The 21,444-nt window shown below is 49.1% G+C and overlaps 5 protein-coding genes across 5 annotated transcripts; all 5 read right to left on the minus strand.

Annotated features, from left to right (window-relative positions):
• Positions 1–9,111: 9,111 nt before the first annotated feature.
• On the minus strand, positions 9,112–11,275 carry HD556DRAFT_1265634 (acid protease). Its single transcript, XM_041299102.1, has 10 exons — positions 11,017–11,275; positions 10,511–10,966; positions 10,195–10,458; positions 10,074–10,142; positions 9,953–10,021; positions 9,828–9,893; positions 9,626–9,777; positions 9,516–9,577; positions 9,434–9,454; positions 9,112–9,373 (listed from the first exon to the last, which is right to left on the minus strand). The coding sequence occupies exons 1-10, from the start codon at positions 11,191–11,193 to the stop codon at positions 9,303–9,305; spliced, it is 1,407 nt and encodes a 468-aa protein (XP_041163891.1). The 5' UTR covers positions 11,194–11,275; the 3' UTR covers positions 9,112–9,302.
• Positions 11,276–11,525: 250 nt separating this feature from the next.
• HD556DRAFT_1265637 (PTPLA-domain-containing protein) lies at positions 11,526–12,942 on the minus strand. Its single transcript, XM_041299103.1, has 3 exons — positions 12,758–12,942; positions 12,005–12,697; positions 11,526–11,952 (listed from the first exon to the last, which is right to left on the minus strand). Exons 1-3 carry the CDS (start codon positions 12,777–12,779, stop codon positions 11,843–11,845), a joined length of 825 nt encoding a protein of 274 aa, XP_041163892.1. The 5' UTR covers positions 12,780–12,942; the 3' UTR covers positions 11,526–11,842.
• A 57-nt stretch (positions 12,943–12,999) lies between these two features.
• On the minus strand, positions 13,000–14,969 carry HD556DRAFT_1454668 (uncharacterized protein; the record flags this gene model as incomplete). The annotated part of the gene is made up of 7 exons (XM_041308106.1): positions 13,000–13,323; positions 13,386–13,582; positions 13,634–13,686; positions 13,728–14,117; positions 14,172–14,413; positions 14,463–14,803; positions 14,869–14,969. 7 exons carry the CDS (start codon positions 14,967–14,969, stop codon positions 13,268–13,270), a joined length of 1,380 nt encoding a protein of 459 aa, XP_041163893.1. The 3' UTR covers positions 13,000–13,267.
• A 2,789-nt stretch (positions 14,970–17,758) lies between these two features.
• HD556DRAFT_1231191 (kinase-like domain-containing protein) lies at positions 17,759–20,810 on the minus strand (the record flags this gene model as incomplete). The annotated part of the gene is made up of 8 exons (XM_041297412.1): positions 17,759–19,060; positions 19,117–19,250; positions 19,305–19,549; positions 19,614–19,856; positions 19,910–20,169; positions 20,222–20,378; positions 20,426–20,622; positions 20,676–20,810. The coding sequence occupies 8 exons, from the start codon at positions 20,808–20,810 to the stop codon at positions 17,759–17,761; spliced, it is 2,673 nt and encodes an 890-aa protein (XP_041163894.1).
• Positions 20,811–20,978: 168 nt separating this feature from the next.
• On the minus strand, positions 20,979–21,275 carry HD556DRAFT_1197730 (uncharacterized protein; the record flags this gene model as incomplete). The annotated part of the gene is made up of 1 exon (XM_041296314.1): positions 20,979–21,275. A coding segment is annotated over one exon (297 nt), but the record flags the coding sequence as incomplete, so codon positions are not given.
• Between the last annotated feature and the right edge of the window lie 169 nt (positions 21,276–21,444).

Genomic DNA, 21,444 nt, shown 5'->3' on the forward strand with positions numbered 1-21,444 from the left:
CACGCAACCTCCGGATCCGCCGGACCGGAGGACTAACATGTTGTTAAACTCCGGAACAACACAAAAAACCTCATCCGACTCACCTCCGACACATTACCCATCCTAGCCTTTGCCAAACGCTCCTGCTCGTGCTCAGCCAACCTTTTCCGAGTCTCCTCGATATCCTTCCGCTTCTGTTCCTCCATCTGTTTCCGTTCCTCTTCCGCCTCCTTGCGTTTGCACTCCTCTTCCTCCGCCTCTCTCCGAGCGTCCGCCTCGAGTCGCGCGATTTTGGCCGCCATTTCCGCCTGCCTCTCTTGGAGGAGTTGCCGGGCGGACTTCGAGTTGCCGGGCGGACTTCGAGTTGCCGGAAGTGGAGTTAGACATGTTAAAACAGTAATAGGAGTTAGGGGGAAAGTTTTAGACATCTCATGGGCGCCCCGGCCTACTTATATGCTCAGTGCTATTTTTATGAGCTCCGCCCATCATCTCGCATTCATAAAAGTCTGGTCTGGACTTCCGGATCAGAAGCCTCGTGGGCTCGGCCCTAAAGGGGGGATACTCTCATATCCCGCGTTCCGGGTCCAGACCTATCACACTCATCATTTCCGGATTTCTGGATCCGGCCGACTTCTATGTATCGTCCGGATCCGACCCGTGTCTAACTTCCGTGCCTTATCCCTTTGGTATTTCCCTTATCAGTTAGTATGCTTTATTTTCCGTCCCTTATTCATTTCCGTCTTCATTTTACTAAGTTCCGATAGACTAGTGATAGTCGTCCCATATGTTTTCTCCATAGCTTTACATAGCCTCGCACTGCACTTACTGTTCTCTGTTATGTCCTCAGTAGTATATAAACCCTGTACAGTCTCTGTAGTTTCTGCAGTTCAAATATCATCTTAGACTCTGCTCATTACCTCCTCCGTCCGACTTGAGTTTCTCTCTCGTCGACCTCCGCTCGTCTTAGGATTGACTCCTATAGACTTATCACCTCCGCCTCTACCTTTGGTAGTCCTCCGCTGTTTCCTTTCTAGTTCGGACTTCGTCTGGATTAGTCTTATCTCTTGTTCCTGAACGTCCGCCGGAATTCCCGCGCATCGGACATCGGACTCCGGACATCGCCCGACGCCCTCCGGACATCATTCGACAGCCCTCGGAAGTTAGGGGCACGTACTCGGGTAAGGGGCGCAGCGCACGAGCTGAAGCCAAGCCCTTCAGATCCGACCTTTGAGCAAGTTCTTAACAACCGCGAGGAGAACGCAATCGAAGCTGTGGCTTGGCTCGAAGACCTCGACTTTGATCCAGACTGGTACGCAAACCAGGATGATTGAGCTCGTTGAGCTCAACCTTGAAACAGGGGTAATGTTACAAGTAACATTGGTCATGTGGCCCCCCCTATCATTTTCCCTTCATCCTCGCCCTCACCATCTACCGGCTCGCACTCCTTTACCGAGTATCCGTTGACCGGATCCTCAGGACCGTCCCCAACCTTCGTCTCCACCCCATCATCCACCTTATCTCTGATAACGCACCAACGTGCGCACGTGCCTTGGCACTATGACTCGTCAGGACTCATGCCACCAATGTGGCTTTCCTTTCTCATTCCCTCTGACTCGCACCTGCTGTGCATTGTAACACTACCATAGCTCGGTCCAACGTTCCTCGGTCTCATTCTGCATTTGACCTCCCATCACTAATCAGGCTGTGTTGCCAATGTACCTATACCCTTTCCATTTCCCCTTTACCCTTACCTACAGTACGGTAACCCAGCCCTCAACCCTTGCCACTTAGTATAAGTAGTTGGTGAAGGTTCAACGATACTGAGAGGAACAAATGATGCTCCTGACTGTATCTATAATGTTGTAAGGTCGCACATTGCCTAGTCTGCTATACTTGACACGACAAGTGTGTTCAACCCTAAAGGGGAAGCGAGTGCAGCAAGGATCTAGAAGTAGGCGCTGAAGGTGCTACTGGTTGGCTGATGCGAAGCGCGGGAAAGTGCAGGCGTGCGCGAGGCGCGGGAAAGTGCGCGCATGTATATAGAGATATGAGATGATAGTGCTTCTTTCTAGGGAGTGATTCCAACTAAGCTCAGTTGTGTAGTATGAACATGGGGGTTGCTAAACTACTCTCTGGTATGTCCTACTGGTGCTTATGTATGGCGCCTAAGTGCTGTCATGCGGAGCCGAAGTGCTACCGAGTAAGGTATGTAAAGATATATGTAAGTAAGGGTCCATGATAAAAATAAAGGTGGAACGATATGCAATTAAGATAAATGGAAATATGCGCACTAGAGAGCTTGGTGGACAGTGGATGGATGCTTCCAGATGGCTGGCGCTATAGGGCGCTCAAGCGCGGGAAAGCGCGCGCATATACATCGTGAAGCGCGGGAAGTGTGCGCGCATGTTGCGCGTTGCGCAGGAAAGCTGCACCTCATATAGGAATAGCTGCAGATAGCATGCAGAGTGATGCTACAAGTTCGTGCCATGTACTCCCTAGTGAAAAGTGCCATATCACACAATGTGAGGCACGAGTCTCTACATCTCCCAGGGACTTAAATTCTGAGTGTCCCCACTCAGCGTGTGTGTGGTGAGGATCTCAAGTGATGCAAGTGCGATGCATGTATGATGCTTGGGTTGTTGGGCAATGAATGTGCGAGTGCAGGAATATATCACATGGTATGCGTGAAGCGCGGGAAGTTGCGCGCACATTGCGCGGTGCGTGGGAATGTGCGCGCGCTAGGCACGAAGGCACGTGAATGTGTGTGCACTGGGCGCAGAGGTGCGGGAATGAAGCATAGCATGGTGAATTGCAAGGGTGACTCTGATGTGAATAATGCGCCATGGGCGTGAGGCGATGATGCGAGAGTGATATGGATGTGGCCTGCAAAGCGTGGGAAGGTGTGTGCGCACAAGTCACGAGAACACACGTGAGTGTCACATGTGTTGTATTCTGTGGGGACACCATGAGCTGTTGCGCAATGATCTTGGAGTCCAATATGCGTGCGTGGGTATGATGCAAAGTGGCGTGGTCCGAGAGCGATCCAATCCATGTCCAAACCAAGTCCTGCTAGGTGTGCTAAATATTAGGTGCTAAGGGTTTGAACAGTGTGAGTAAAACTATATGTGAAAATGCGAAGGAAAAAAAGTAAACTTTGCGGATGTCCTATCCAACTTGTCTTCTTCATGTGGCTGCCGACATCTACACCTTCCTATAAGCAAGGCGTGGGAAGCGCGCGTGTGCGAGGCGCATGGACGCGGGAAGATTGCACGCATATGGGCGCGTTCTAAGATAAAAAGAGCATGGTGCCGCGTCATGCGTACAAAGAGAAAATAATATCCTATTGAGCTAGGCGGGCACAATCTAAGGTTGTTTTGTTGTTTTTCTTCTATGTTCTTCTAGGTGATTCCTATATGCATATATATCAGTGTGTTATTAGTCCTTTGGACAGCGTTATAATGAGAGAAAATAAAAATGAAAGAGCGCTGGACGAAACCCAGGGTGAAACAAACGGTATCCTATGAAACAGCAATGGTATATGTTTTTCTTTGATGTGCAGCTGAAGCGCTCGAAGCGCGTGGTGTATGTGGCATAGGCGAGGGTCAGAAGGCGCAAGGCTGGCGCGCTTGGGGTGCTTGGTTCCTCTTCATCAAGCCTCTTTGATTGCCACTCCGAGGCGGGCTAGTAACCGGCAGAATGAATTCCTGCACAACGCACTGCAGGTTGAAGGCGCGCCAATGGGAGGCGCTGCAAGGGGTGTAGAAGTGCTCTACAAGCTGATAGGATGCGCGTGATGTGCGCGCCTTGGGGCGATTTCGCGCAAATTTGATTATATTGGCCGAACACGCGAGGAACAGCCATTTCTCTGCAAATGTGTTAGCGAGAGACATATATAGTGTGGAATTAGGCGCAAATGTTGCGCAAATGGACTGTAAGGGTGGTTTATCAAGGCGCAATAGGTGCATAGGTGAAAGAGAATAGTGCACGTCAGGGTGTGCAGGAACGAAATTGACATGGTAAGCAAAAACATGAAGAATGCGAATAAATGTGGAAAGTGCGAAGTTAAAGATGATGATGGGGAAGTTAGGCGCATATGTATGTGTCAGGCGCGCGCCTAAGTCGCGCCTGGATGGCTGATTGGAATATATTTCATGTTGAATGACAGAAATGTGATTTAAAAGGGGAGAAACGATAGAAATGTGATAGTGTGGAAACTCTGCTAAAATGATGAATGCACGAGGCGCGGGAATTATCGCGCTGAAGGTACAACAATTCAGAGAGTGAGTCTGAACAATGTTGGGTCTTGCAGAACCTAGCTGCTATTCGACCCTAAAGGGTTTCTGGACCAGGCTCAAGGCTCAGAGAAGAGGAAATATGATAGAAAACTACTGAAGACTCTGACTCCTACTGGTAACTGGTGAAAAGATAACTTGCTTATGTAAGCTACAAAAGTGCCAACATAAGGTAAGGTAAAAACAGTCTCTACAAGCCCAGCCAGAAATGAATCCCTACAGCGCGATGTGCGCGATCATGGCATGTGAACAAGGGGCGGTGCGAAGATGAAATCAAAGTGTTTGGAATTGTCATATAGCTCCTTAAGAGCTTTAAACATGAAAAAGACAAAAAGTGCGAAATGAGACAAGGGTAAATATACAATGCCTCTAGGCGTGCGCATTGCACGTCCTCAGGTGCAATATGGTGCGCCTGAGTCACCCTAGGGTCGCCTGAGACATGCTCTGCTTGGTGGTTGGGCAGCGTGATGCAGGGATGCTTTACTGGCAAGTGATAGTCACTAGATGCAAAAAGCGTGATGTGTGCGTGATCATTAGTGACAGATGGAATTACCAGAGGCAAACTCTGGTTGATGCGAGGTGTGACTTGAGCCTCTGATGCAGTAGAAGGCTCCTCTATAGGCGCACAAAGGCGCAATAGATGTTTAGAGTCATCCCTGACCTCTGATGATGCGAACGGCGATACTGTATAATTTCGACCTTAGGTTCGTCACACCGTCGCAAGCCCGACGAACCTAACCTATTTTTTGTGACAGTCACAGCTGTTTTTGGTCAACGAACCTAATTTTGTGACATAACATATGATATGTTTGTTTTTAGATATGTTTTTTTATGAAAACATTCACTTGACCACTTTTTTTCCCTCCTCATTGTCATTTTTGAACTATATTTGTGTAGAAAGTACATATATTATCTTACTACATATGAACCTTGTGAACTTATTGTAAGTTTGTCACAGCTGTCCTCGAGAGACGAACCTGTCACAAAACCATTAGGTAATGCAGTGCAGAAATTCCCACGAACCTAAGGTCAAAATTATACAGTAGCAGTGATGGTGATGGTGCGATTGGCAAGATTTCTTCCTTAAGCGATGCAATAGCGATAGGCGAGTGTGCTTCAAGCGATGGCGTAACAACTTCTACAATGGGCACGTTATTGTGCAATAGATGTTTAGAGTCATCCCTGACTGAGGGCGATGTGATAGCGATAGGCTCGCATATTTCAAGCGGTGCGTTAGTGTGCAATAGATATTTAGAGTCATCCCTGACTATCGGCGATGTGATAGATGCTGACGTGGGCAGCAAATGAGAATTGTCAGCGTGCAAAACAGGTGATGAAAGAGATGATGATGAAGGTGACGAGGCACCTGCGGTGCGCTTCTGGTTGCGCTTTGCGAGCGCGCGCTCGAGTTCGTGATCTAAAGGGATGCAGTCTGGTATAGCTTCTTATGCTGGCGCAGTTGATGGTTCAGGTGCGTGTGAATCGCACGAAGGCGCGGGAAAAGCGCGCGCGTGAGGTGCGAGAATAGGAACTGGTGGCCTTTTGTCAAGTACAACATCTGAGGGTGTGCGATAGAAGAGTCCAGCTGTCACACTAGCGCTAGTGGTCGTATCCTGGGTTGTGTGGCTCGCGTGGTATTGATCTTTGCGCTTAGTTACCATGGCTTGCACCAGTGCTTGCGCTGGCGCGGTCGCTGTAACTAAGTTCGCAATTAGCACTACCACGGGCGTGCTAACTGGCACGCTTGGTGCGGGAAAAGCGCGCGCAGGTAATAGGAACTGTGCAGCTGCAAAGACATCCATAAATGGATATGGGTCATGTGGATAGTGGTCGGGGAACTTGATCATAAGGCGCAAGCGAATTTGCGCCTGTGCATCTCTGGGGATTCCTTCCATGAATAAGCGGTCACGTTCGGCCTTTCCAATACGGTCTTCATCCATAAGTGGCTGCATAACCTTCCTAAATGCGCGCAAGTAATTGCTTAGTTCTGTGCAAGAGGGCATCGGTTTGTTAGCGTATTCGCGTGCGATGGCGCGTAGATCCACGAGTGCGTAGCGCCTCTTTCCATCCCATCCAGGATACATTACCTTAACTTCTGCCATGAATGCATCATAATCATCTACTGCCGCTTCAGGCATGCCTCCCCATAGTTCTCGATCATCGCGTTCAAGGTAGCGAATAATACCTTTGATGTGGTCAAGCCCTTGGAGTCCTGCTTCATCAGCGAGCTGCTCATATGCGTCAATGAAATTGGTGAGGTTGTCTGTAGTGCCGTCAAATTTGGGTGCATTTGTCGTGCCATGGATGGGCATTCTATAAGGCATTGAAGCGCGGGAAAGGCGCGCGCACGAGGCACGAGAATGCGCGACTAAAAATGGTTAGCTTGTGAAAATGCAAAGAGATTGACCTATATGCGCTAAATGGTGCTAAGTGCAAGGGTGCGTAGAACTAGATCTTGCTGACTGTTCCCCTCGCGGTGGGCTCCAGTTGAAGGTTCAACGATACTGAGAGGAACAAATGATGCTCCTGACTGTATCTATAAATGTTGTGAGGTCGCGCGTTGCCTAGTCTGCTATACTTGACACGACAAGTGCATTCGACCCTAAAGGGGAAGCAAGTGCAGCAAGGATCTAGAAGTAGGGGCTACTGGTTGGCTGATGCGAAGCGCAGGAAAGCGCAGGCGAGCGCACATATATAGAGATATGGAATGTAAGTGCTACTTTCTAGGGAGAGATTCCAACTAAGCTGAGTTGTGAGGTATGAACATGGGGGTTGCTAAACTACTCTCTGGTATGTACTACTGGTGCTTATGTATGGCGCCTAAGTGCTGTCATGCGGAGCCGAAGTGCTACCGAGTAAGGTATGTAAAGATATATGTAAGTAAGGGTCCATGATAAAAATAAAGGTGGAACGATATGCAATTAAGATAAATGGAAATATACGCACTAGAGAGCTTGGTGGACAGTGGATGGATGCTTCCAGATGGCTGGCGCTATAGGGCGCTCAAGCGCGGGAAAGCGCGCGCGCATATACATCGTGAAGCGCGGGAAGTGTGCGCGCATGTTGCGTGTTGCACAGGAAAGCTGCGCCTCATATAGGAATAGCTGCAGATAGCATGCAGAGTGATGCTTCAAGTTTGTGCCATGTACTCCCTAGTGAAAACTGCCATATCACCCAATGAGAGGCATGAGTCTCTACATTGGTCATCCTGTATTAGATTCCCTAACTTGAATATACTCAATCTTCCCTCGAAACTACTTCCTTCAAGAGCCTCTCAGCTCTTGTCTCTAGTACGACTTTCTTAGGTGCTTGTTGCATCTAAGTCTACCTCGATCAACAGTCATTGTTCAGACAAGACAGTCCTTACCTTGACTTCAGTGACTTCAAAGACATCCGTCTTAGAAGCCACGTGACATGCGCGTCTGTGATATCTGCCGACTCGGCGTTGCCAGTCTCACTCGCTATACCGGATCCTTCCAGTTACGTCACGAACGTTAGCGGACGATGCCCCTCTTAGTGGTGGCCGAGTCCAGTTCAGAACCGTGGTTCGAACTCGAACCGTTATGAACTTGACCGAAGTCCAGTCCAAGGTTCGGCCAATGAGAGGAACCGAACCGTCGGTCCAGTTCCCGGTTCGATGACCTGTAGGAATTGCTGAACCTGTTCGAACAGGTTCGAACAGGTTCGAACCACGTTGATATATCAGACCGGCAGAGAAGATCGCATTAGTTGTACCTTTGAAATGAAATAAAGACATATCTGGCCGCATCTAAGTTCGATGTGCTGGTTCACGTGATTCAAGTTGCTTGACACTCTGTCGACCATGGTAACAAGCTCAACTTATTTTGCTCATCAGGCTTTACTATTGATCGGCGGCACGCATCATTGACGACACTCTTCTACACCCTCAGAACGTGCCTTTTCGAGTGGCGGATTGACGGGAACCAAGCGACGGAACCGTCTCAAAACAGACGTGTTTGAGAGCTTGCAGTTGTTGAAGAGTGCGTACTGCAATGGTCATATCTCCGCCGCCAGTGATGCCGAGCAGCACTTGGATGCACTGATTGCTGCCCTCCATGATGATGCAGATGAAGATAGCGAGTAGTTTTATTTTCTCTTTGTTGTATAGCTACTATTTTGCACTACTCTACGTCTTGGCCAAAATGAATTTTTTTTGGGTTATTTCGATGGTCCGGTTCAGGGTTCGGACCCTTGATGAACTGGAACTGGACCGTTATTGGACTGAACCGATGGTCCGGTCCACGGTTCTGTTTTTGGGGAGAACCGAACCTATGGTTCGGTTCTCGGTTCCCAGGATTTGCCAGAGAACTGGACCAAACCGGACCCGTCCATCACTAGCCCCTCTTAGGGCTCCGCATAACAGACCTATTTGAGTGTGTAACAGGGCTCTCATTAAGTCAGGCTTCATGAAGAGCTTCACTGATGGCGCCAATGGCGACGGTGACGACCATGATGTGCCTGGTTTGCCATTAAAGGGCTGTGCACGAAACTTACAGGTTCTGTGAGCAGACATCATCCTTCGGGGGGCTGGTTGGCTAGATATGCTGGTCACACCGTCACATGTAATGAGAAAGAACTGCCGGGAAGGGTAGAACTAGGCTGTGGTACTAGTTCCACATCAGCTTGGACCCATGTACATGTATCATGGACGCTTTGATGGTCTTGTACCAAAAAAGGAGTCGGGTTTTTGGGCGCATAGTCACCAGTATATGGTAGCATATGATAGGGCCATCATGTCTTTGTCTGTACAACAGCAAGCACCAGTCCCTGACTCCACTGTCTCACAAATTCCTCAATTTCTTTTCTTCCTCTGAAGGCTTGTACACATTCATAAACCACACAATCCTGTATGGGTGGTGCATTCCCAGGAAACTGGCATCAATGCTCCCCTTTCAAACACTCAGAAAGCTGGTGTACTCCAGATTTCTGTCGAAGGAATAATACTTACTATCATCTCTTCTAAACCAAAGACACGTTATATAACCATAGGTATCAATCATACAAAATATTTTACTGTGCATTATTGATGCTAGGCGCGAAACCCACCCGCGCCCCGTGCGAGTAGTCAAATACCGAGTACCCTAGACAATTACAGTCACGAGTGTTCCAGATCAAATACCATGTAATAAGGCACTACTCACATGATCTCATAAATGCATGCCCTGCAGCACGCGACATCAGCAAAACATCCAAGAAAACGAACCGAATACCCAAACAACTCACCGATGATGACAATTCCTTCCATGAATGCATCGTCCAGGCCAATGATCCCACCAATGCAGTTTCTGCGCTGGTTCAGGCGACGTACATTATATGAATACACGCTGACTTACGTTGACCCATACCCATCTTGTCCGAGCTTAAAGTCCTGGATACTGATTCCGAAGTCGTGCCCACCAAGCGAGAATGAAATCGTGGGGTTGGAGTCGCACGGGAAGGAGAAGAAGCCGGAGCTGTAGTTTGCTGCGGGGCCAGCCCCGAGTATCTACGACTTGTCAGCAAGGTGGCGAGGGAAGCAAATAGCGAGAGACTGACATTGGCGTAGATCAGATTTGCCAATGTCTGTGAAACGTATATAAAACTAGAACCTGTGTCAATCACCTGTTCATATGAAATGAGGTGAACCTGAGTGAATTTCCGGCTGATGAGTTGAACCTTACCGCATCGACGTTACCAGAGACGTAGTTCCCTTCGACAACAGCTCCGTCGAAATGCACTGTCCAGTAGGTCTGCCAATAAAAACCAGTTAGACAGGGTGATTCAAGGCGCGGGAAGATCAACCTTGGAAATAACTGAGACCCATGTCAGAGGTCCTACCGCCTTGGAAATGTCGTAACCACCCAGAGTTATCTAAAAAAATTCTTCTCGATTACGGTTATATGAACGATAGTACGCCACGTACCTTCGACCCGCTTGCCTTTCCTCTCGTTAAATGCACAGAGAAGAATGGTGCTTCGATCTTTTCCTGCATGATTAGGTTCTCGAAGAACGTTGGCTTCCCTGACGTCGCGATGGAGCTGAAACCGAGCCCGAGACACCCAGAGATCCGGTCGGAATCGAAGTTACTCGACACATCAGTGACAGCACCAAAATATTGGCTGTTGACCTTTAAGCCGCCCATGCCGATCGTATCGTACGCAAGAGTTCCTTCCGCATAGCTGAAGCCCTCCTGCCCAACAACATCAACCCAGCACTGAGATAACGGGAGGGAGACGCACATAATTCACATTGAACACATTCCCTGTAGTCCTGTAGGTTGAACTCGCAGCGGCGTTATATTGCGGGGTCACGCAATCGCCGCAGCCCACAGGAATCCAGAGATCTGCAGAACATGTGTCAAAGGCCACCGAAAGCTGTTGTGACTTCTTCCCAAATTCAAGTGGGCCGTAGAACGGGACATGGATGGCCCTCTGTATCTCATCCGTCAGGGGATCAGTCGCACTCTGAGCAGCGGCATCCATCGCAGAAAAGCTCATGTTTGCCTGCTGCGATATTGTGGTTGATCCGAACAACACAAAACCGGATAGGTCGCTTGTCGTATCGGTGAACGCCGCGTCTGACAGCGCATCGAGCCCGGGATCTGAAAGTGCATCTGGTAGCGCCACGAGGTTCTTGCCGGTCAAAAAATCAAGAGCGTTCTGGTATTTTATTTGGAGGGCTTCTATCTCGGCCATCTGGGTATACAAGTTAGTCCCGTAGAAAGGTTTATGAGACAGAAGCTCACCACAGGCTGGACATTGAAGACTGGGACGACAGTCGAGGTGACCAAGTCATGGGTGTGGTTGAACGTTCCAAAGGGATCCCGCATGTACATTGGGGGATAAAACATCATGTCATACACGGGAGAGCCCAACACGCCTACAGTCGGGAAGAGAAAGGAAACGGGGAAGCGGGGAAGCATGGTAGTGGAGAAAGTAAAGGATGAAGAAAACCCGATGGAACTGAAGGTGAAGCAGGTCTTTTAAATCCATTAGCATAAAATTCCAATCCGGACTAATAGTGTGCTCCAGTCCTGAGCTGACCCGCCAGCCCAGATTAAACACCTGCATTGAAAGAAAGGGTAGTGGCAACACCGTATTTCACTGAAGCCAGACATTAGGCAGGTAAGATTCATATCAACGAGTTAGTCAGGTCAGATAACAGGTAACTTGCCACTGCCCCAGAATTGAACAGCGCTTCACTAACATATCAGACTGAGCTGACCTTCCAGCCCAGATCAGAATGTAAAAAAAGGTCAAGACAACACTGCATTTAGCTGAAGTCATACATTGGTTGTACGACAGGCAATATGCTGCTGCTGCCGCTAACTCGTTAGCCAGAACTTTAAGCGAATTTTAATAAAACCAAACCACATTGCCTACACAATTCTCTGTATACCTGTACGGGTCTGCGTGTACAACGCAATATATCCAGCCCACCCTAGATGAATTGCACATACTGGGTTGCACTACACAAGTAGTGGGGGATGATTCTAGGTGTGATAATATCGTAAGGTAAGTGGTTCCAGGGCATTGCGAATAGTTGGTGACATTTTGTATCCATGGCACCTCTCATTCCGCCTTGAGCCTGTCTTTGGGCTTTGATCCCAACTTCTGGCCCTTACCGACACCAAGCACCTTGCGGCGCATGCGCATCATATGGGAATACATCACCCACAGTCCTACGAGAACCAGGAGTCAGCGACCAAATGCAAAATAACATGCACAACTTACCAGGCACCCAAATTGCTACCAAACCTGCCTTGACCCAGTCCTCGGTGCTCCACACTGCCCACTTGCCATTGCTCCACTCTGAAATGGTGCTCAACATGACTAGAGCCTCGCTTCCTGCGCCGATGGGATACAGGACATAAAATGTGGAATAGCGCATCCATGTCAGCCATGAAGGCACGCCGCAACCTGCAAGCGAGAGCGCGTAGTATGCATAGCGTGGCACTTCGGTCAGCGCCCAAGCAAGGATCATAGTGGTATAGACTGGGTTCGAGTGAGTATTGGGAAAGCGCTCGACGATTCCCCAGACCAGGATGAGACGCGATGAGACCTGGACGACAGTTGTCGGGAGCGGGGACCGCACAAATCCAAAAAGGACATGCAATATTTCAAGGGTGGCAAGCGACTGCACAGGTGCAAGGGCAGAGAACGTGGATTCGTATGTTGCGGGGATGTATGAATGCAAGAAATATGCGAGAGTTGTGGAGAAACTGTTGGTTGCTTTAGGCTGTGGTGTCAATAATGCTACGATTGAAGTCGGCACGTATGAAGCAAGTGGTTTGAAGAAGTCGTGTACTGAACTTGAAGCGCGTTGACCTCTGAATACGGCAAGAGCGAGGTAAATGACATAGGCCCATCCTGCTGCGGATAATGCATTGAATGCAATTAAATAGAATCGCACAACAAGAGAGGGTCCTGTAAACCATATCCACTAGGTTAATTTCCAAGTTTCAAGTTTATTGTCGCGTTACTTACCTCGTGAGCGGGTACTGGACATTTTATGGTCGTTACTTGGCACCTTGAATCCTGTCTGTTGCAATTGGCAGGCTCGCTGTAGAGACTTGATAAACAATACACCTACGGGACGAGCTGATAGGAATAACGGTTGTCCTCTAGATTTACAGTTGTTGGTATCGTTCGAAGAGTTGTTTTGCCCGACCCTGACCACGTGACCCTCGAGTGCCACGTTCATCGTACTTAGCTGATACTTTAGGTTTGCTTCGTGCACGCTCAGTGACCGAGTACTTGCTGTATTGTGGTCAACAACGTTGACAATAAATACAAGCGAATACAGAAGTGAAAGGGAATCAATAAACAAAGGTACATCACTCCTTAACTTTGTGCAAATTATCAGAGCCTCATGAGTCATCCAGAGGCTGGAATATTAGTGATTCCTTGTGGATGAGTTCAATTATGGCCTGGTGTTCAATGTAGGTACATCACGAATGGAATAAATAAAAACATGAAACAATTGCCAAGGAAAGCTCAGCTCAATGCAAGAAGCATTTTCCGAGGGTCCTCAATGTAGTCGCGGACCTTCACTGCAAACGACAACGCGTCAGATAACGGTCACGTGAGATATAATAACGGAGAGAGTACAAACCTAGGAACGTGACTGCCTCCCGACCATCGAGTAGTCTGTGGTCATAGGTGAGAGCAACGACCATGATGGGTCGGATGACGATCTGGCCGTTTACAACGACAGGTTTGTCCTTGATCGTGTGCATGCCGAGTACAGCAGATTGTGGCAAGTTGATGATGGGCGTTCCGTACAATGAGCCAAAGACACCACCATTGGAACTAAGCGTGCAAAATTAGTATTAGTTTGGATTGAGAATCAATGAAACTCACATGGTAAAAGTGCCTCCTGCCATATCCTCGAGAGTCAATTTACCATCCCTGGCCTGAAGACAATAGGTAAACTGCAGGAGAATACGATATATACAGTGCTTGCCTTGTTTCCGAGAGCAGCAATCTCCTTTTCGATTTCAACAAAGCCCATGCCCTCAGCATTCCTCACCACAGGGGTGACTAAGCCCTTGGGCGTCGCGACAGCAACACTCAGGTCAACAAAGTCATGGTAGACAATCTCGTCGCCCTCGATGGATGCATTTGCAGCAGGAATCTCTTTGAGCGCCAGAGCGCACGCACGAGCGAACGCGCTCATGAAGCCGAGCTTGACATCGTGTTGTTTGAGCACTTCGTCCTTGTACTTCTTCCGCATCTCCATGAGAGAGGACATGTCGATCTCATTGAAGGTCGTGAGTGAAGCGGCAGCGTTTTGCGATTCCTTCAAACGCTCGGCAATGCGCAGGCGCATACGGTTCATCTTAACCTAAGGGAGGAAGCACGTCAACATTACCAAAACAGGCATAGCAATGCTGCATACTCTTGTCTCACCCCGATTACCAGGGGCCTTTGGCGCAGGAGGAGGTGCTTTCGACTTGTCTTCCTTTGGTTTCGAATCCTGCTTCTTCACCTCCTTCTTGGACTCTTTGGGTCCTTCTGGAGAGATGCCGCCACTCTGCTTGTCAGCAGCTGATGGTGCACGCGGCTCTGGTATCGTCTTGTCCAGTTGCTGATCCTTAGGTTCTTCAGGATCTGTCTTCTGCTCCACAGGAGCAGCAGATGCTAGAGCCATGTGAAAATGTGATGAAGTAGCATGTCACGTAAGTTACACAGGGCTTACCACCGCCTTCGCCAGGTGCAATTATGAAGAGGTCCTGACCAACACTGACAGTGTCTTCCTCCTTTGCAAGCAACTCCACAATCTTCCCTGCTGTAGGCGCATTGACACTGACGTCAATCTGGTGAGGAATGATTAATGCTTTCAGAGGCGCCAATGAGCTGATACCCGCCTTATCCGTCTCAATGGTCGCAACCTCCTCGTCGACCTCGACGGTATCCCCAACCTGCTTTGACCATGATCGTAGTGTGCCCTCGGAAATAGACTCGGCCATCTGTGGGACCTTTACGGTCTTGGAATGCAACTGTGCGCGTCTGATATAGTTGGCGACTTTCCTATACATACAAGAAAATAGTCGTTCAAGTCAGCGATGTTAACAACAGAAAGAAAAACAGAGAACACGCGCCATCCTTGCGAGAATGATACAGCAGTGTATTGAGCACCTCTACTAGCGAAAAATGCACGACTGCGAGCAGCAGCGACAACTCGTTTCGATAGCATTTCTATAGTCAAGAGACGCTAGACAATACCTAGATGATAGAAACAGACAACACTTCTGCACTGTGCTGTGCTGGACGATGAGTACGGAACAAATTGGGTAGACACGGTTGGTGATGATAATAATAATACGTGACAGGTCGCTTACTATAAGTAGGTTGCCATGAACCTGGCAGACCAATGATAGTGGACACAACGTCACGGCCAGGTGAGTAACCGCACCAGCTATACTTAAGCGTCTAACCTTGACGCAAGTTTGGAAGTAGAAGAGTGGAAGTCACTAATAATTCTAGTAGATGCTCATCGTCCTCGAGGTTACTGACCCCGCCGTTGTGTCCGACCGACCCCTTCCGAAGCTTCCCGAGACTACAGCTGGTCACCGACAACCATAAATTAGTAGTATAGGTACGGCCGCCGTGGCACCGTGCTCAATTCAGTGACCAGTCTTACTAATGATATTTTACAGCTGGTCATTTTTCATTACAGCGCTCAAGCCCAGGAGTCGGCGACTCATGCTCCGAGGCCGCCTGAAACTCCACAGCTCTATCGTATACTCGTTGAATATTCTGTTGAACTGGTTCAACAAACTCCCTGACGAGCATGAGAATCAGAATCAACTTGAATGGTTCTCCTGCATACGTCGGTCCGTCCAACAGATAACACAGTTACGATCGATTTGGAACTTCATCCGGGAGACGGCGAGCACAAGCAAAAATTAATACCGCTCTAGGATATGCCAACTTTGGTTGTTGCCTTATGGCTTTGTACAGAGGGCGATCTCGGGATCTGGAGAATATATTTTATCCAACCACTCTATACCCGAACTTGTCTTCGACGACTTCGCCCTAATACGAAGGAACGCCTATCTTTATTCAATAGGTCTGACTAGGGGAGACTACACGATGACTCTCCGTCGATAAGTACGCGGACTTAGTAAGTAGCTGTTGCTGATGTCCGTTCCGGTCGCATTCTTCGGCAAAATTCATGAACATCGACCACACGGCCGCCTTCAGCACCACAGCTTTGATCGATTTGATCCCTCGAACTCGAACTTATCCGCGGTTCGTAAATAAAATGAATACACAGGTTAGCTGTGGGATCTGGTTGCATACAGAACAACGGAGTGCATGATAAATTATCCAAGGGTGTCCTGGCGGCGTCGTAACGAAGGCAGGGGCCTCGAACAAGAAGTCGACGAATCGATGCGGCGGTTAAATAAACTGTCCAAGACAATGCCGTTGTGCAAGGTGATCTGCCAGGAGGTCGTCAGAACCCAGCATTAAGGCCAGAGTACGTACAACGAAACAGAAGGACCGGCAGCCGGGGCGTCGTTGCGCTGGCAGATTTTCATAAATCGTCGGAAACTCCATTCTAGCAAGACGCCAAGCACCACAGCTGGCAAGATAATGAACTCAATACGGCAAGCAGTATCAGCTGAAAGAATATTGACTGGATCATGTATCTTACAGAACCAGAGTAAGTAGAAGGGCTAATATTCAATTGCGGAGCCAGAATCTATCAAGAAGTACATTGCGATATAGAAGAAGGGAGACGCAGCGTCATATGTGCTGCTCCGGACCACTCTCTGCACGAGATAAAGCTGATGAGTAGGGGGACTGCCATGTTTGCCACAGATAACTGTTGTGGTCGTGTTAAGCATGCGGCGAGAGCAATATGTTACATATCATGATATCTGGACGTGTATCGTGCTCCTCGTGGATACGCTGGAAGAATTGGAAGACAAATGAACGTGGGCCATAGATTGCACGGTAGAAAGTTTACCTTGTTGTCCTTGCATGTCGTTCGATCTGGACGGCTGCCTCCGCGTGCAGAGACGTGACGGGATAAAAGCCATATTACAACCAAGGTGCAAATGACATACCACGTTTGAAGGAAAACCTGGAAAGATCAAACAGTCCCCACCCACAAGCGCACGACTCCAGTCGGCCCTGAGTGGCGCAAGCTAGAAGGAAGAGATAGATTACTCTAGCCTTACGATGAGGCTCGCAGCGAGGTGTAAATTATTGACGTCACGGCTGGCCTTTACAAAGGTTTTACAAAATTATCCCATCTCGAGAAGATAGCCAGACAAGACGCAGAATGCACTCAAAACATATTGGCACCCGTATAGTGTAATTTACGGTTTCAGGGGATCACGTTCACTCGCGAACTTATGGATAACTTGCAGCCACATCCACATCACACTCCGAGAGGGAACATATACATCGTAAGCGCATATAATACCGAGGACTTTATGGACTTACTTATCCGGCTGCCAAAGTAGGTGGCGACACTAGTGTAGGGTTCAAACTTCAAAGGAGCCTTAATATTGCTAGCGATAGCGTAGCGAGGGATGTGATTTAGGAACCGTCAATCCAAACCTTCCAAACCACGGCATAGTCCACGAATACCCATTTTTATGTTGCCTTCTGTGGCAAACTCAATTTGTTATCAGCGGGTACCATTGAGTGACCGAAGCTTCGTATTTCGAGTTCCTTGATGGATATGACGAACTGTACGTGTGTTGTACTGGAGCATAGTATGTCACATCCATCGGGGGTTTTGTATAGCGTTGCCAAACCAGTGACCATAAAATGATAAATGCCCTGAATATTGAATGATGCGAGACAGAAAACACATAGAAGATGTCTTGGTAAATGGGGCAGAGTTGCAAGAATGCCTGAGAAAAAAAGCACAAAAATTGGTTGGAAGCACATCGTACTAGCACCGGTCGCAATTGAGTAGAAGTCATCGCATAGAAAGAAGAGGGGGATCACATTATTAACCAGCATTCATCGCGACCAAATATCCATCCCGCTCAGTCTTCTCGCCTCCTTTGGCTGTTGCGGCGTGTCACTCGCATTGAACGGGTTCCGTTGAGCTGCCTGCGGCGGAGCTTGTACGGCCGAAGCCACACTTGGCCCATAAAAGGATTGTGGACCCGGTTGTGACGTCTGAGTAGCTTGCCTTGAGGATGACATACTAGGTCCCTGAGCCGCACTACCTCCCCCATAGGACTGATATTGCTCAGGCTGCATCGGAACGTAAAGCGCCCCGATATCTGTCCGCTGAGTCAGCGGGTCGAAAGGTGGATTCGGCGCCTGCTGTTGTGAAGGGAATGCTGTGGGGTACCGCGCGCCGGTACCAGCAGGGTTCCCTGCATATGCCTGCGTCGGACTAGTCACCATAGCGTTGGGATTGTACCCGCTCGCAACCGTATCGCTGCGTGCAGCAGTCCGGACATTCGACATGACAGTCTCCCTTCGATCATCGTCCACTATAATTGTGGGTTGGTAGGAGTGCGATAACTTAGAAGGCGGCGGGGGGTAACGGGTGGATGCACCCCACCCAGACATGCCGTTTGCAGCAGCAAGCTCAGCCTGTTGTTGCAGATATTCGAGCTGAGGGTACGGCTGCGCTGCGCTCGGCTTGCCCGCCTGCCGCCTTTCCCATTCGCGCATGGCATCATCCCGGTTGAGCACAGGTGTCAGTGCGTTCCGTCCGGCTATCGCATCTTGGTTCATATGCTGCAGCCGCGCCAGCGCAGGAGGAATCATGTCGTTATGGTTGATAGTATTGGCCCGTGCGCGTGCATGGGGTGGGGGGTAGTGTGAGGTAGCGGGTGGGTTGGGGTTGAGCATCCCGGTTACGCTGATTCCTGTCCCTTGTGAGTAGCTAGCACCAGCAGGGTTGAGGGCACTGAGCTGTGCAGGCTGCGATGTCGAGAAGGTGTGTTGCTGCTGCGGCTGTTGAGCTGGAAATGACGACGGCGCAGATGCATCCTGTGGTGGCTGGTAGGACAATGGCGGAGGAGGTGGCTGCTGCTGAGGCTGCTGTGTCTGAGAAGCAGGTGGCTGCTGCTGCTGCGTTATGTACGGGTTACGGAATACATTGTTGGCCGCCTGAGATGCGGCTTGCGCCTGCGCAGTGTAAGCTTGATGTTGAGCAAGCTGCTGGTTGTATGACGCTGCATCCTGGAATGCTCTGGTGCCTTTGGGCTGCTGTGGAACAAGACCACCGTATGGCCGCTTCGGGTCTGCATTGCCTGACGTGGATGGCAACTGTGTAATCTGGGCAGCGGTGTGTCCATTAGGCTGTAATGATCTGTCAGTAAATTTTTTTGAGAAGATCGATGGATAAGATGACAAACTTGGAAAGGCTTAGTGAACTTTTCACCGGTGATAAAAGGGTGCATCCTAGCCTGCTGGGGTGACCATCGTTCTATAGGGTTGAGATTGAGTAGACCCTGGCAGAAGTCGATGAATGACGCTCGATTGTTTAATTCTGCAAGGCCACGTGAGAACAAGTCAGGCAAACGCCGAGAACACTTAATCTTACCTTTTTCCACTTCGTGCCCCTGCCGAGACGATGACTTGAACGTCGGCATCGGTGCAGTGTTGACAATTTCCGGAAGCGTATTCGCCTTGAAGTAATGCTTCCCTGGCTGTTCCTTGGTGTTGTGCTCACGGGAGTACTGCTCCAAGGTTTTGAGGCGGTACTTCTTCTGGCCATACACATCTACGTAGGAGTCGAAAAACTGCTTTGTCTGCTTTCCTATGTCCAGCATGTATGTTGGAGGCATCCTGTGATTACAGGATAATGCATCAATAAATGTTGATAACCCAGCCAGTGAAACGAAATACCCACCCAAGCATTTCGACGATCCGGGTTATCTGATTGTACTCGCTCGTTCCGGGGAAGAGCGGTAGCCCCAAGAAGAGCTCCACGGCAATGCAACCCAACGACCACATGTCAATCGAAGATGTGTAAGGAATTCCGAGGATGACTTCTGGCGACCGATAAAATCGCGACTGGATATACGTGTACACCGTCTGTCGTTCATGACACGCTGATCCAAAATCAATAACCTTGATTTGGGGCGATTGAAGCCTGGTAAAGGGATTGAGTACGGGAAATGTGAGGAAAATATATGAAAAAAATACGATTTGAGTAGGATATTTTCTGGTTTCAGATCGCAGTGAATCAAGCGTGCATCCTTGAGCACAGTCATAGCATCTAATAGCTGAGCAGTAAACACTTTCACGAGTTGCGTGCTCAATCCTTGGAATTGGTTTTGCTTGATCAGCTCATAGAGGTTAGATGAGAGCAGCTCAAATACAAGGCATAAATGATTTCGATGAATGAACGAGTCGCGAAGTCGCAATATATGATGCTCATCATGTGGATCACATGAATTGTTGAGCTACAGGCAGTAATGTGAACATCATTTCATCATCGTTCGTAAAGAAACGCACCAGTTCCAGTATTGTGACTTCCATCATACTTTGATTGAAGTACGCAGGCTTATTTTTTACCACTTTCACTGCCACGATCTCGTGGGTCTTCATGTTCTGACATTTCACCACCTGACCAAAGGTTCCTTGACCGAGAATATCCAGAATGAGATATCGACTGCGAACAGTTCAGTGTATCGCTGAGAGCATGTGACATCAACGTACTTGTGACTATCCTCGTTTCCCAGCCAATCATTGACGTAGAGAATATAATCATAATCCTCGTTGTCGTAACCTTCGTTGTGGGCGGGCTTACTCGGCTTGGTGAGCACCCTCCGCGGATTGTGCGCCGATTCGTATCTGAACTGCGGGTTACAGATGTGATACGTCTCGAGGATGTTGGTTGTCAATTGTCTCAGTGGCTATGTCACTGGGTGTCAGAGCTCGACCGCAGTCAAATTAAAACCACACGCACCGATAAAAATACCCCGTTGGCATCCATTCGCCTGCCCGAAGGCTGAGCATTTACGTAAGGTCTAAGATCGCGCGTATCACGGACTCTTCTGAAACCAGAAGCTCGGCGTCGATGCTGCGGCTGATCAACGACCATGGGCTGGTCTTGATAGTATTGGCCGGCCGGACTCTGGGGGTGAGCAAATGACAGAGGGGTATTTGGGGTGGAGATGGAACTTTTGATAGATGCTTGGCTTGATAGATGACTCTGATTTTGGTGTGGTGCGGGACTGGAGGAGTCCATCGCATACGCAGCATATGCAGCCTGCGCAGCACTCTGCGGAGTGTACGGGGATGATAATGGTGGCGTTGAGGGTTCAACCTTGGTTTGAGAGGTGCCGCGGGCATGGGAATGATAGGCAGATGAAGTGTTAGGCCTCTGAGCATCAGATGATGAGGCGTAGAGGTAAGGGGTGGTAGACGGGGAGTACTGGGCTTGTTGAGAGTATGGATCCAGGAGTGAGTTGCCCGTACGCATTGGTGAACGTCCAGAACGGGGGGTAGGATCATGCTGTGTAAGAGCTCGCTTTGGCAGGTTCCCACTGGAACCATTATAATACATTTCTGAATACGGTTCGCTGGATACAGCTGTGGGAGAAGCACTGTTGTTGGGGGGAGGGGGACCTGGTTGAGATTGGTGGAAGGCAACGCCGGATGGGTAGAGGGAGTTTGGTGTTGCAGCCATGTGTCTCGAACTAGGAACGGTTTGGGCGTCAAGGTTGAAAGCGCCC

This window comes from Suillus plorans, assembly GCF_016647745.1.
Source record: "Suillus plorans strain S12 chromosome Unknown HD556scaffold_10, whole genome shotgun sequence".
Taxonomy (NCBI): Eukaryota; Fungi; Basidiomycota; class Agaricomycetes; order Boletales; family Suillaceae; genus Suillus; species Suillus plorans.

Excerpts from the sequence above, each read along its gene's own strand:
- HD556DRAFT_1265634 (XM_041299102.1), bottom strand. The coding sequence starts at position 11,193 with ATGCTTCCCCGCTTCCCCGTTTCCTTTCTCTTCCCGACTGTAGGCGTG. Across the intron at positions 10,143-10,194 it reads GAAAGGCAAGCGGGTCGAAG|ATAACTCTGGGTGGTTACGA; the intron begins GTACGTGGCGTA and ends GAATTTTTTTAG. Across the intron at positions 9,778-9,827 it reads CAAATCTGATCTACGCCAAT|ATACTCGGGGCTGGCCCCGC; the intron begins GTCAGTCTCTCG and ends GACAAGTCGTAG.
- HD556DRAFT_1265637 (XM_041299103.1), bottom strand. The coding sequence starts at position 12,779 with ATGTCCAGTACCCGCTCACGAG. Across the intron at positions 12,698-12,757 it reads GTCCAGTACCCGCTCACGAG|GACCCTCTCTTGTTGTGCGA; the intron begins GTAAGTAACGCG and ends TATGGTTTACAG. Across the intron at positions 11,953-12,004 it reads GGTAGCAATTTGGGTGCCTG|GACTGTGGGTGATGTATTCC; the intron begins GTAAGTTGTGCA and ends TGGTTCTCGTAG.